The 14,198-nt window shown below is 47.2% G+C and overlaps 1 protein-coding gene across 1 annotated transcript in view; it reads left to right on the plus strand.

Annotated features, from left to right (window-relative positions):
- LOC128969675 (methylcrotonoyl-CoA carboxylase beta chain, mitochondrial-like) overlaps positions 1-14,198 on the plus strand; it is a 47,912-nt gene extending 33,714 nt beyond the window's left edge. The window contains exons 4-14 of the mRNA XM_054384567.1: positions 2,752-2,948; positions 3,833-4,011; positions 4,598-4,678; positions 5,764-5,942; positions 6,509-6,701; positions 8,459-8,550; positions 9,451-9,607; positions 10,548-10,670; positions 11,828-11,976; positions 12,919-13,000; positions 14,095-14,198. Of these exons, the coding sequence (XP_054240542.1) occupies positions 2,752-2,948; positions 3,833-4,011; positions 4,598-4,678; positions 5,764-5,942; positions 6,509-6,701; positions 8,459-8,550; positions 9,451-9,607; positions 10,548-10,670; positions 11,828-11,976; positions 12,919-13,000; positions 14,095-14,178 (1,516 nt within the window). The 3' untranslated portion in view covers positions 14,179-14,198. The remainder of the gene's footprint in view (positions 1-2,751; positions 2,949-3,832; positions 4,012-4,597; positions 4,679-5,763; positions 5,943-6,508; positions 6,702-8,458; positions 8,551-9,450; positions 9,608-10,547; positions 10,671-11,827; positions 11,977-12,918; positions 13,001-14,094) is intronic.

Raw genomic sequence — 14,198 nt, forward strand, 5'->3', positions numbered from 1 at the left:
CTCTGAGAAACCTGCTGTAGTGTGAGGTGTACCTGTCCATGGCAGGGGGGTTGGAACTGGCTGAGCATTGAGGTCCCTTCCAACCCTAACAATTCTATGTCCCTTCTAACCCAAACCATTCTGTGATTCTGTGAATTTTGCAAGGGTCAGTACTTAAAAATTTCACCCGCTCAAATATGGACTGAAATGCCCCAAGCTGTGTTTAAGATAGTGCCAGGTGCCATTTATTGCCCCAAACTATTTTTCTAGACCTTACATAAAATCTGTTTTGTGTTGGATTTTGAATACAAAGATAAAAATGGTGACTCAGGCATTTACAGATTCCCCCTGAAAGAGCTGACAGTGGCTGCAGTTAATCACAATGCACTGCTGAAAGCAGGAAAATGTCTTTTATCTGTTTGTCCTTAAAGATCAGATGGCAAAAGAAATCGAAAGGCCTTTGTTCAGAGGAGTGATCCCTGAGCTGGAAGCAAAGCTGTGGCAAACACACTGTGCCCTCCTGTGGTGGCATTCACAATGTTATTAAAAATCCTTAGCTTTTTTCTCCTCAGCTTTTTCAATCTCTGCAGCCTGCAGGAAGCCACAACAAGGTAATGGAGTCACAGAGTGGGGTGTAAAGTGTTGTGTCACACACTGGTTTTAGTTAAAGATGATCCATCTTGCTGAGAAATATTTAAACAAATCCCAGAATCCCAGCATGGTGGGGGTTGGAAGGGACCTCTGGAGATCATCCAATCCACCCCCACTGCTAAAGCAGGGGCACCCACAGCAGCTTGCCCAGGATCACAATGACCAGCTGGGTTTAGAGACTCCACAACCTCTCTGGGCAACCTGCTCCAGGGCTCCAGCACCCTCACACCAAAGGAGTTTCTCCTCCTCTTCAGATTGAACCTCCTGGGTTCCAGTTTGTGCCAGTTGTTCCTTGTCCAGTTGCTGGGTACCACTGAGAAGAGTGACCTCATCCTCTTGCTCCCCATCTTCTTGCTCCCCACCCTTTAAGCTGTTGGTCAGCACTGAGCAGATCAATGAAGAAGCTGTTTATCTGAGACCAAAATTATTTCAGATCCCACATTTATTTCCAGTTTCTTTGTCTCACAGCTGTACTTGATGCTGCCCTAACTGATAACATTTGTATTTACTTCTTCTCTTGATGATTGTAGCAGCATTCACTGCATTGAAAGTCTGCCTTCTGTGCTTTAAGGTGAACATTTCTTCTAGATTTAGTATTTATTAAGTATTATTATAAGTAAATGTAGTGTTTATTAGAGTATAGGTTATCCTGCTGTGGCAGGGATTTTGGACTAGATGATCTTTCAAGGTCCCTTCCAACCCCTAACATTCTGTGATTTCTATATATCTATTATGTTATTTATATATATAAAATTATAGTGTTTACTTATAATAATAGTTGCTGTGATGTGAGAGACGGGACGAGGCCTGATGCAAGCCAAGTGTTGATTTATTGTACAAAGCTTTTTCTTTATATAGGTTAACATAACATCAGAAGGCAGCTTGTAATTGGTCATTGGTATGTCCATACTACAGTTGTAAATTCATGATTGGCTACAGAGAGAAAGTATCACACAAACACATATATTTTTTCCAAGGCTGAAGCATACGTCAGGCAAGAGATAAAGGGATTCCATAATTCTGTCCTAAGTTTTGCTTTGTTCTTGTTATCAGGTCCCTGCATAACTCCCTTAGGTCACAGTGGCCTCTAGGGAGCCGACCTGTCTGTGTTTTCCTTCTAGCTGTGCTCTGTTCCCAGGGTTTGCCACCCATCAGGGTTAAAGCATCTCTTTCTATCAGTAAGACAGTGTCTGGGGTTCTGGTCCCTAAATCAATTCCTTCAAATAGTAAATAAATACTATTATTCTATTGTTTACATAACAATTCCTGATTTTTATCAGATCATAGAATCATAGAATCCTAGAATCAGTCAGGATTGGAAGGGACCACAAGGATCATCCAGTTCCAACCCCCTTGCCATGGGCAGGGACACCTCACACTACAGCAGGCTGGCCAGAGCCTCATCCAGCCTGGCATTAAAAACTTACTGAGGGCAACTTATTGGCCTTATAAACTTACTGAGGGCAACTGAAGGAGGAAGCTCTTGTCTGGGTTCTTCCCCAGAGTAGCTGGAATAAGGAGTTAACCAACCATGCTGAATTAGCACTACTAAATTGTCTAGCTTACTACTAAATTATGGCCTCATTAATAGCTGCAAATCAAAAGTCTAATCATAGAATGGTTTGGGTTGGAAGGGACCTCCAAAGGTCATCTGTCTTTGAGCAGGGACATCCTCCATTAGACGAGTTGTAGGGCAGTAGCTCTCCAACCCACGGTTGGTTGGTTGGTGATGCTCAGCCCCTTCTCTGCTCATGGCAGAGATTAATTCTGCTTAGATGTTGTGAAAGAAGTTATGTAGGGGGAATATAGGCAACACCCAGGGGAGGATGTGGATTTAGTAATGGCTCCTAGCTGGGAACATAACCTCCAGGTTGAATATTGATATTAGTTCAGTTTTGGGGGGCAATTTTTGAGGAGCAGAGATGAAGCTGCTCGAATTAAATAAACAGCACAGCTTTGCTTTTTGTTACACTTTGTCAGAAGCAAGGATCCCAAAATGCGAATTAATCTTCATCCCGACATGAAAACTCTGCAACCACCCTTAATGACTGTGTTCAATCCATAGTAACTTGTAAGGCAAGGTGGTTTTCATGAAGTGAAACTTTGTTGTTTTTTAATCAGATGCTCAGAACTGCTGGAGACTGTCAGCAAAGGAGGGGGAGAAAATGCAGTCCTGCGTCACACCCAGAGAAACAAGAAGCTGTTTGTTCGGGAGCGGCTGAAGTTGCTGCTTGATGATGAAGCTTTCCTTGAGCTGTCCCCTCTGGCAGGCCTCAATATGCCCTATGGTGATGTCCCAGCTGCTGGCTGTCTTACTGGTAATTCCTGGCAAATGTGATGTAGTGGGAAATGGATGGAGGTTATTTGTGTCGTTGCTGGGGTCTTCCAATATAAGGTCTAAAGGTGGATGTGGCTTGAGGGTATTCTTTGAGCAGCCTGTGGGAGAGATGCAGCAGAGAATGGAGAAGGGTTTTGAAATCAACATCATCACAGAATCACAGACTGGATTGGGTGGGAAGGGACCTTTAAAGCTCCTCTAGTCCAACTCCTGTGCAGTCAGCAGGGCCATCAGTTGTGTGTGGGTGATTTTTAATTTCCCTGTAATCTTAAGAGTTGGAAGTCACCTTAGGTATTTTTTTCTCTTAGGTTGCCATCAAGAGGAAGTTTAGTTCAAGTTGTCTGTTCTGTTGTTCAGGTGATTTAGTCTAGAAAAGACTGGGGGAAGATCTTCTCAATGCTTAGCAAGAGCTCAAGGGTGGAGGGCAAGAGGATGGGGTCAGACTCTTCTCAGTGGTGCCCAGTGACAGGACAGGGGGCAACAGGCACAAACGGGAAGCCAGGAGGTTCCATCTGAACAGTAGCAGGAACTTCTTTGTTGTGAAGGTGCTGGAGCCCTGGATCAGGCTGCCCAGAGAGGCTGTGGAGCCTCCTCTGGAGAGATTCCAAAGCCAGCTGGGCATTGTGATGCTGGACAAGCTGCTGTGGGTGTCCTGCTTTAACAGGGGGTTGGCCTGGATGATCTCCAGAGATCCCTTCCAACCCCTACCATACGATTTTTTTTCCATGTAATTGAGTTTCAGCTTATTTCCTCTGTGGTGTTTGCAACTTAATCAGCAGCTTCTTGCTACCAAAAGAAAACCCTAGCTGTAGTTTGGCTTCTTGCTTAGAGAATCCTGATAAACATCTGTGGTACCACTTCCAGGAATTGGGAAGATCTGTGGGGTCTGGTGTGTCTTCATGGCAAATGATGCCACTGTGAAAGGAGGAACTATTTATCCTATTGGAGTGAAGAAGCAATTAAGAGCTCAAGAAATAGCCATGCAGAACAGGCTGTTGTCTGTATACCTCGTGGACAGTGGGGGAGCCTTCCTACCACTACAGGTAATACTGTGACCAGTTCACAGAAGAAACCACCCTGTGAGGGTGCTGGAGGCCTGGAGCAGGCTGCCCAGAGAGGTTGTGGAGTCTCCTCTGTAGAGATTCCAAGCCCACCTGGCATTGTGATCCTGGGCAAGCTGCTGTGGGTGGTCCTGCTTTAGCAGGGGGTTGGGCTGGATAAAGTGTGAAGATGAGCTCCCCTTTCTCCACGTTTCCAGTCTCAGTTTGTGCAGCATAAGTTGTTTTCACAATAACTGATGAAACTTCCCTCTGCCTTCCCAGCAGCTGGGTGTCCTTCTGGAGTTGCACAATGTGTAAGGTGAATAAATACCCCAGCAGGTGCTGTGTCTTAAAGCTTCAGGTGTGAATCCTACAGTGGTTTGGGTTGGAAGTGACCTTTAAGACCATCTTGATCCAACCCCCTGCTGTGGGCAGGGACACCTCCCACTAGACAAGGTTGCTCAAGGCCCCATCCAGCCTGGCTTTGTTAGTGGGTTACAATGCTTTTGGGAATGAAGGATGTGAAGAGGAAGTGTTGGCTTTTGTAGGTAATGCTCCAACTCCCTTTGTCTTTTCTCTGTGCCATCAGTCAGAGCTGTTTCCTGACAAGCTGCATGGTGGCAGAGTCTTCTACAATGAAGCTATCATGTCTGCCATGAGGATCCCTCAGGTACAGTGTCATGTGGAGTGCAAGTAAGTGTATTATAGGTGATCACTAGGGCTCTGAATTCCATTACAACTTCTAGAAACAACTCTCAGACATGAAAGATGATCCTTAAAACTCGCCTTTTCTGTTTGAGGGGGAGATGATTCAAATCATGACTCACCTAACAAAGCTTTCAGGCTCTTCTCAGTATTTACTGGCTGATGGAAAAGCATCAGATCCCTGGGTCATTGCAGAGTAAATGCTGAACTCTCTCAAAGCCAGTGGTGGTGGTCATGCTGCTATTTGTGTAAACCACAGGATTTGAAGTGGGCTACAGGGGAGCTGGAGAGGGACTTTTTACTAAGGCATGGAGTGACGGGCCGAGGAGTGATGGCTTCAAACTGAAAGAAGCTGGATTTAGGTCAGGTGTTAGGAAGAAGTTCTTCCCCATGAGGGTGATGAGGCACTGGAACAGGCTGCCCAGAGAAGTTGGAGGTTCCAAGCCTGGAACTGGTCAAAGCCAGGTTGGATGGGGCCTTGAGCAAGCTGTCTACTGTCCCTGCTCATGGCGTGGGGGTTGAACTAGATGATCTCTAAGGTCTCTTCCAATTCAGGCCATTCTGTGATTCTATGGTGATAGAATCACAGACTGCTTTATGTGGGAAGAGACCTCTAAAGGTCATCCAGTCCAACCCCCCTGCAGTCAGCAGGGATATCTGCAACTAAGGCAGGTTGCTCAGAGCCCCAGACAACCTGACCTGCAATGTTTCCAGGGATGGGGCTCCTACCACCTTTCTGGCCAACATGGGCCAGCCTCTCACCACCCTCAGTGTCAAATACTTCTCCCTTCTCTCCAGTCTGAATCTCTCTCTTTGAGTTCAAACCATCCCCCCTTGTCCTGTCACAGCAGGCCCTGCTCAAAACTCTGCTCAGCCCCTTGAAGCACTGAAAGGCCACCAGAAGATCTCCCTGGAGCCTTCTCTTCTTCAGGCTGAACAGCCCCAACTCTCTCAGCCTTTCTTCATCTCTAGATCATTGTTCTCCAAGCTGCAGTTTTGCTTTTCCATTCTCCCCTCTGCAGCATCCTGACTTTGGTTTGTGTCCCTCAGGTGGCAGTGGTGTGTGGCTCCTGCATAGCTGGAGGTGCCTACGTTCCAACCATGGCAGAAGAAGTTGTGATGATTGATAAAATCAGTACACTCTTCCTTGGTGGCCCACCTCTGGTGAAAGCTGCTACAGGAGAAGATGTCTCTGCTGAGGACCTAGGAGGAGCTAAACTTCACTGTCAGTACGTGAAATAAGGCTCAAAAATAGAGAGAATTCAGCAAATTTGGCTTTAAAAAACCTCTTGCTCTGTCTTAAATTGATGTGACCAAAGCTGGAAAGGAACTTTTGACAGAGGCATGGACTGACAGGATGAAGGGTGATGGCTTCAAACTGAAGAAAAGCTGGGTTTAGATCAGACATTAGAAGAAATTCTTCCCCATGAGGGTAGTGAGGCACTGGACCAGGTTGCTGTGTCTGTGAATGCTTCAAGCCTGGAAGTGTTGAAAGCCAGGTTGGATGGGGCCTTGAGCAAGCTGGTCTGGTAGGAGGTGTCCCTGCCTATGAGAGGAGGTTGGAACTAGCTGATCCTTATGGTGTCCCTTCCAGCCCAAACCATTCTAGGATTCTATGAAGTTTGGAAGGGTCAGTGCTGCTTGCACCTCATTCACACAAGAACAGTCACACACTATCTTCAGAGGGTTTGGAGAGGCACAGTCCAGGTTAATGTTTTTCCTTCAGTTTGTGTAGTTCTACCAGAATTCAGATTTCACTAATTCAACCCTAATGAATATTGCTCTTCTCTCCTAGAGTCAGTGGCTGCAGTGACCATTTTGCAGGTTCAGAGAAGGAAGCCTTCGAATGTATCCGAAGTGTGATCTCTACGTTGAATTATGAGCCAGTGCCAGAGGAGGTCATGGAGCATGATGATCCTCTCTACAGTTCTGAGGAGCTCCTGGGGCTGGCACCCCAAGATTACCGCTGTACCCTGCCAGTTAAACTGGTAAAGTGGCTCATACTGTGTTCCTTCAATCCACCAGCTCCAGAGGAACAGGCAGCAGGCTGTTCTCTCTTGGAGGAACACCTGAGAAAGTTTGTGTTGTTGCCCCATCAGGTGCCAGACTGTCTTGAGTCAGCAACAAAGCAGAAAGGCCCAGGGGGGTGGTGGAGTGATCATCCCTGGAGGTGTTCAAGAAATGTGTGGACATAGCACTGTGGGATGTGGTTTAATGGCCATGGTGGTGTTGGGTTGATGGTTGGACTTAATGTTCTCAGAGGGCTTTTCCAACCCAAACAAATGCTGTGAATCTATGATTCTAACTCTAGAAAATATTTAAGCTGAAATCCCACTCAAGACAATTACAGAGGGATCCAGCTGATCCCCATCTGTTTCCAGGGGCTGTTTTGAGTTGCTGTTGTGTCAGTAACAGAGCCATAGAGATTCTGAGGGGCCTGGAGCAGCTCTGTGAGGAGGAAAGGCTGAGAGCCCTGGGGCTGGTGAGCCTGCAGAAGAGCAGCCCCAGAGGGGAGCTGAGCAATGCTCAGCAAGAGCTGTGGGGGGCAAGAGGATGAGGCCAGACTCTTCTCAGTGGTGCCCAGGGACAGGACAAGGGGCAATGGGCACAAAGTGGAACCCAGGAGGTTCCATCTGAAGAGGAGGAGAAAATTTTTTGGTGTGAGGATGCTGGAGCCCTGGAGCAGGCTGCCCAGAGAGGTTGTGAAGTCTCCTTGTCAGGAGAGCTTCCAAACTCAGCTGGGCATTGTGATTCTGGGCAAGCTGCTGTGGGTGCCTTTGCTTTAGCAGGAGGGCTGGACTAGATGATTTCCAGAGGTCCCTTCCAACCTCTAGCATGCTGGGATTCTTTACCTGCAAGAGTGGTCAGGCATTGGAACAGGCTGCCTAGGGAGGTGGTGGAGTCACCATCCATGGAGGTGTTCAAAAAACAGGTAGACAGGGCACTATGGGTCATGGAGGTGTTGGGTGGAAGGTTGGACTTGGTCATCTTAGAGGTCTTTTCTTCTGTGTGTTTTGCACTGTTGTTGACTCCCTGGAGATCATGTGCCCCTTTGGTGTCCTGTTTTATCCTCCTGCATTTTTCCCTCCAAATATCTGTCTTGCACTTAAATCCCTCATGAAAACACTCACTGAAACCCAACAAAGCTCAAATTAAACCTCTTTGAGGCTGAGACACACTCAGACAGAAGCAGAAACTTTTCATTGTGTTGTTCTAGAAGAGATTTAGTCTCCGAGGATGTGAATCCAGTCTTTTTTTTTTTTTTTTTCAGGGATAAATTCCTCCAGTTAAGGGGATTGGCAGTGGAAAAGCAGCAGAGCTTTGAAGGCAGCTTTTATAGCATGCTGGGAAAAATTATGAGCAAGATTCTGCTGTTTCATGTCCACACAAACTGAACTGAGCACACTAGGGAGTGGGTCACAGTAATTTTATGCACATGAAGAACTGCTCTGTAACACTGAAATAATCTTAAATTAAAGATTTGGCTCCAAATCTGTGGTTGGGAATCAAACTTGAAAACAGATTTGAGGTTTTGTGGGGAGTTTGAGACAGAGAAGTGCCTTCTGTGCTCATTTAGGTTGAATTCTTGCATTATGAGGTTTTGGTGTTTGAAAAGAGCAAATCCTGTAGCAGAATTATCCTATTTTCACTTAAATTTCTGTGGTCAAGCTGCTCAGGGAAGTGGTGGAGTCCCCATCCCTGGAGGGCTTTCAAAGCCATGTAAAGCCTGGATGTTTCTTTGCAGATCCTGAGTCGTCTGCTGGATGGAAGCAGGTTCCAGGAATTCAAGGCTAGTTATGGAATAACATTAGTGACAGGATTTGGCCACGTGGAAGGGTAAGGCTTTTCAACATTTTACTGTCAAAATGTGTCAACATATTTGTCCAAAGAGCTTTGATGTCACCAGCAGGTTTTGCAGTGAGGCAGTAACAAAGTTGGTGGACTTCTGAGTAAGAAGGGTTTGTTGTGATAGGATGAGAGGGAGTGGATTGAAGCTTGGGAAGGGCAGATTCAGACTGGAGAAAGAAATTCTTGACAGTGAGGGTGGTGAGACAGTGGAACAGGTCAGCCACAGAAGCTGGGATGCCTCCTCCCTGAAGGTGTTCAAGACCAGGTTGGATGAGGCCTTGAGCAACCTGCTCTAGTGGAAGGTGTCCCTGCCCATGGCAGGGGGGCTGGAAATTAGTGGTTCCTTCCTTTAAGGTTCCTTCCAACCCAAACTATTCTATGATTCTAGGAGAATTGGTAATAAAATACTTGTGGAAAGCCTGATCTTCTCTCCCTGAGCTCTGAATTCACTGGGTCTCAGGCCAGTGCAGCAGAGAGTGATCACAAATGAATGGTTGTCATGACTTAGTGAAATCCCAGCATGGCAGGGAACATGAGGAACAATTTCTTCCCCTTGAGGATTGTCAGGACCTGGCCCAGGCTGCCCATGGCAGTTGTAACTTTTCATCCCTGGAGGGGTTTCAAAGCTGTGTAGATGTGGTGCTGAGGGTTAGTGGTGACCTGGCAGTGCTGGGCTAATGGTTGGACTTGGTGATCTTGTGACCAGAATGATTCCATGGTTGTGAAGGACACCTCTTTGTGCGTCCTTCTTCCTTCTGAATTCCACTGAAGGCCAACTCTATCTCTGTGTGTGCAGAGATTTCTGTTTCTTTTCTTCAGAAGATTCTGAGGTGAAGCTTCACCCTTTCCAGTGCTCAGAAGTGGAGCTGTTGAGTGTTTCTTTTGCAGGCACTTGGTGGGGATAGTGGCCAACAACGGGGAGCTGTCCCACGATGCCTCTCTCAAGGGCAGCCACTTCGTGCAGCTCTGCAGTCAGCGCAGCATTCCCATCCTCTTCCTCCAGAACACTGCTCCACAGACACCAGAGCCAAGGGACATCCCACAGGTACTGCACTGCTACTTCAGCAGCCTTCGTTCAAGCCATTCCTGCTGCTTCTTGTGTTTGAGGTTACATCTTGAGTGTAGTTGTTAGACTTGATGTGGCCCTGGGCAGCCTGATCTAGTTGGAGGTGTCCCTGCTGACTGCAGGGGGGTTGGACAAGATGGCTTCTGAGGGTCCTTTCCAACCCAATGCATTCTGTGAATCTGTGAATCTGTGAAGGTGATGCTTTTTAAACTGCCTGAAGGTGAGGACCACAAACTAGAACCCAGAAGGTTCCACCTGACCAGGAGGAGAAACTTGTTTGGTGTGAGGGTGCTGGAGGCCTGGAGCAGGCTGCCCAGAGAGGTTGTGGAGTCTCCTTGTCTGGAGAGCTTCCAAAGCCAGCTGGGCATTGTGATGCTGGGCAAGCTGCTGTGGGTGCCCCTGCTTTAGCAGTGGGGTTGGACTGGATGATCTCCAGAGGTCCCTTCCCACCAACACTGTGCTGATATTATGGGATCAAACAGAGTTCTGAAGAAATAAATGGTTGAGAAACACAAGTTTGGTGGGAGTGGAGGGAATCTAGAAGAAAGACCTGAAGGGTCTTCCAGTGCCTGAAGGGGCCTTACAAAAAAGCTGGAGAGGGACTGTTTGCAAGGGCTTACAGTCACAGGACAAGGGGTGGGGCTTTTAAACTAGAGCAGGGTAGATCTAGATTGGACATTAGGAAGAAGTTCTTCCCTCTGAGGGTGCTGCAACACTGAAGCAGGTGGTGTAGGGAGGTGGTAGAGGCCCCATCCATGGAAACATTCAAGGTCAGGCTTGAGGGGCCTCTGAGCGACCTGCTCTAGTTGGGAGTGTTTCTGTTGACTGCAGGGGGTTTGGACTAGATGACCTCTAGAGGTCCCTTCCAACCAATGCATGCTATGATTCTTTGATCTAAAACTGTTTGTTTTCCTTCCAGGCAGAGGCTCACTCCAACAGGTTGAAAGCCCAGGCCTCCATGATGGCTGCTGTTGCTTGTGCTGCTGTTCCCAAAATCACCATCATCATTGGGGGCTGTTTTGGGAGTGAAAGTTATGTCATGGTATGGAGTGGTGGAAACCCAGGGAGGGGTTGGAAACAGATTTTTTTACTCTGCACCAACATTTCACAGCACTTCATGTTTAAATCACAGCTGCTGCTGTCACAGGCATTCAATTAATTATTTTAATTAATGTTAAAGTAAGAAATTCATCACAAGATGTGATGACTGAAAATTTGATCATAGAATCATAGAGTGGGTTGGGTTGGAAGGGACCTTAAACATCATCTGGTTCCAACCCCCCTGCTGTGGGCAAGGACACCTCCCACTTGACCAGGTTGTTCAAGGTGCCCTTCAGCCTGGCCTTGAACACCTCCAGGTGTTGTTAGATCTGCATCTAAGAACCTAAAGCCAGTTCTACAAACAGGTTACCTGAAAATGTCCCTTCCTGGGATGTAATCCTGCCTTTTCCAGCATGTTTTGAGTGCTCAAGGAGTTCTCCTTCAGCTGTGTCACTGTGTGTCTGTCCTCACTGCCAGAAAGTGCAGCAGGGCTCTTTGTTTGCTCACAATTGAACATTTTAGGTGTTTGGAGGAAAAAAGAAATAAGAAAATGAGAATATTGAAGGCAGTGAGGACTGTGATGGTTGTTAGAGGTCATCTGTACTGCTCCAGGAGCTCTGTCGTTCATACATTCATAGAGTGTTGGAAGGGACCTTAAAGGTCATCTAGTTCCAAGCCCCCTGCCATGGGCAGGGACACCTCCCACTAGCCCAGGTCCAGGTCATTGATGCTTTATGAGTCCAACTGCATCACACTGTTCCTCAACCTTGATTGTGTCATCCTTCAGCCACCAGTTTGTGTCTGATTTCACAGAATCGTGGAATACATTGGGTTGGAAGGGACCACTGAAGGTCACGTTGTCCTACCTCTCCCTGCAGTCAGCAGGGACATCTCCAACTAGATCAAGCTGCCCAGCATCCCATCAAGTCTGACCTGGAATGTCTCCCAGGATGGGACCTCAAACACATCTCTGGGCAATCTGTTCCAGTATAGAATCATAGAATGGTTTGGGTTGGAAGGGACCTATAAAGGTCAGCTGGTCCAACCTCCCTGGGCAACCTGTTGCAGTATTCCACCACCCTCATGGTAAAGAACTTGTTCCTGATCTGACCACTCCCATTTCACTGATTTTGTACTCTCCATATTTTTTTCTTCTAGTGTGGGAGATCTTTCAGTCCAAACTTTCTGTTCTTGTGGCCTAATGCAAGAATTGCCCTTGTGGATTCAAGACATTTGTCCACATTGCCACAAGCTGGGGACAGTGACTGTGCACGAGATGAAGCAGAACTAAAACAGCTGAAAGAGAAGTAAGGACATAATATATAAACCCTGACAGTTCTACTTTTGTCCATCTTGTACATCAACAGAGCCCAAACAAATCACAGACTGATAGCATCCCAGCCTGGTTTGGGTGGAAGGGATCTTTAAAGGTCATCCAATCCAACCCCCCTGCAGCCAACAGGGACATCCCCAACTACAGCAGGTTGCTCAGAGCCCCAAACAACCTGTGCAGTGGTTCCAGGGATGGAGCAGCTACCACCTCTCTGGGCAACCTGGGCCAGGGTCTTGCCACCTTCATATTAAACAGTTTCTCCCTTCTCTCCAGACTGAATCTCCCTTTTACAGTTCAAACCATCACCCCTTGTCCTGTCACAACAGGCCCCTGTCCCCAGATTCCTTATCAGCCCCTTTAAGTCCTGAAGAAACCAAAGCAAACCTCAGTGTGCTAAAACCTACTTTCAATTCCCATGTGATTCTCTGTCTGCTCTTAAGACCTTCTCAAGGAAACACAAATTCATAGATTCATAGAATGGTTTGGGTTGGAAGGGACCTTAAAGATCATCTAGTTCCAACCCCCCTGCCATGGGCAGGGACACCTCCCACTAAACCAGGTTGCTCAAGGCCTGATCTAATCTGGCCTTGAACACCTCCAGTGGGTGGACATCCACATTCTCTCTGGGCAACCTGTTCCAGTGTCTCACTGTGTTTGACTTACAATCCACCCCAGCACCATCCAACCCCAATGCTGATACTCTGCTGTATGTCAAAGAGTGACCACCACCTGAACATGGAGGCTGGTCTGTGGTGCAGGATGAGCAGAGCTCTTCTCTATTATTTACCAGATTCTGGTACATTTTAACTCATTCTCTTTCAACTTTATTTATTTATGGGGGGGTTTTACTGCCCTGATGGGTTTGTTGCTGCATTTTGGTGCCTTCAAGCTCATTTAACACTTTTATCTTTCCCAGGCTAGAGGAAGAAAGCAGTGCATTTTACTCCTCTGCCAGACTCTGGGATGATGGTGTCATCCTACCTCAAAATACCAGAAAGGTAGGAGGAGGTCCTTAGAATAGATTCTACCTTTTGCTGAGGTTCAGTAGCATGTTGAGTCCCAGAATGGAGTCTCCCGCTTCTTACTCTGTTTTCTGTGGAAAAATGTTATCCCCATTACTCAATGCAAAAAGTTTCTGTTGAATTCTGGTTATGTTTTGTTGACTTGACTCAGACTGTCCTCATTGAACTTTTGAACTGACTTCACCTTTTGATTCCTGAACCAAATCCTTCTTTTGGTCTTGCATAATCTGAACACCTTCATTCTTTTGTGAGTGGTTTGGAAGGGACCTCTGGAGATCTTCAGTTCAAGCCCTCTGCTAAAGCAGGGCCACACACAGCAGCTTGCCCAGGATCACAATGACCAGCTGGGTTTGGAACTCTCCTGACAGGGAGATTCTCTGGGCAGCCTGCCCAGGACTCCAGTACCCTTACAGCAAAAAATTTTCTCTTCCTCTTCAGATGGAATCTCCTGGGTTCCAGTTTCTGCCTGTTGCCCCTTGTCCTGTCCCTGGGCACCACTGAGCAGAGTCTTGCTTCATCCTCTTGCCCCTCACAGGTCCTTCAGCTCTTGCTGAGCATTGCTCAGATCCCCTCTCAGGCTGCTCTTCTCCAGGCTCACCAGCCCCAGGGCTTTCAGCCTTTCCTCCTCACAGGGATGCTCCAGGCCCCTCAGCATCTTTGTAGCCTTCACTGGACTCTCTCCAGTAGTTCCCTGTCTCTTGTGAACTGGGGAGCCCAGAACTGTCCCAGGACTCCAGCTGTGGCCTTACCAGGACAGAGTAGAGGGAGAGGACATCCTCTTTTAAAGGAGGCCCTGAAAGGGGTCCAGGAGCAGTGCAAAGCTCTTTAATAACAGAACCTGGGAATCACAGAATCCTTTTTCAGCAAAATGGCTTCCCAGTGTTCCCATAGCAGCTCCCCTAAGGCTGCAGCCACCAGCTGGCCATTCTTGGGCACAAAGTAAGGACAAATTGATGGCTGGACTCAATAATCTTGGAGGTCTTCTCCAACCAAACCAATTCTATGTCTGACTGAATGAGTTTGTAACCAGGGAATTTTACTGATGCTTTGGCTTTTTTGTTTTTAATTAGGTGGTTGCCCAGTGCTTAGAGATCACAGAGCAGCAGAAGCACCAGGTGCTGTCTCCATTTCAACATCCTGTCATCAGAATGTAGCTGCAGCTATCTCCAACCCA

This window comes from Indicator indicator, chromosome 10 (assembly GCF_027791375.1).
Source record: "Indicator indicator isolate 239-I01 chromosome 10, UM_Iind_1.1, whole genome shotgun sequence".
Lineage (NCBI taxonomy): Eukaryota > Metazoa > Chordata > Aves > Piciformes > Indicatoridae > Indicator > Indicator indicator.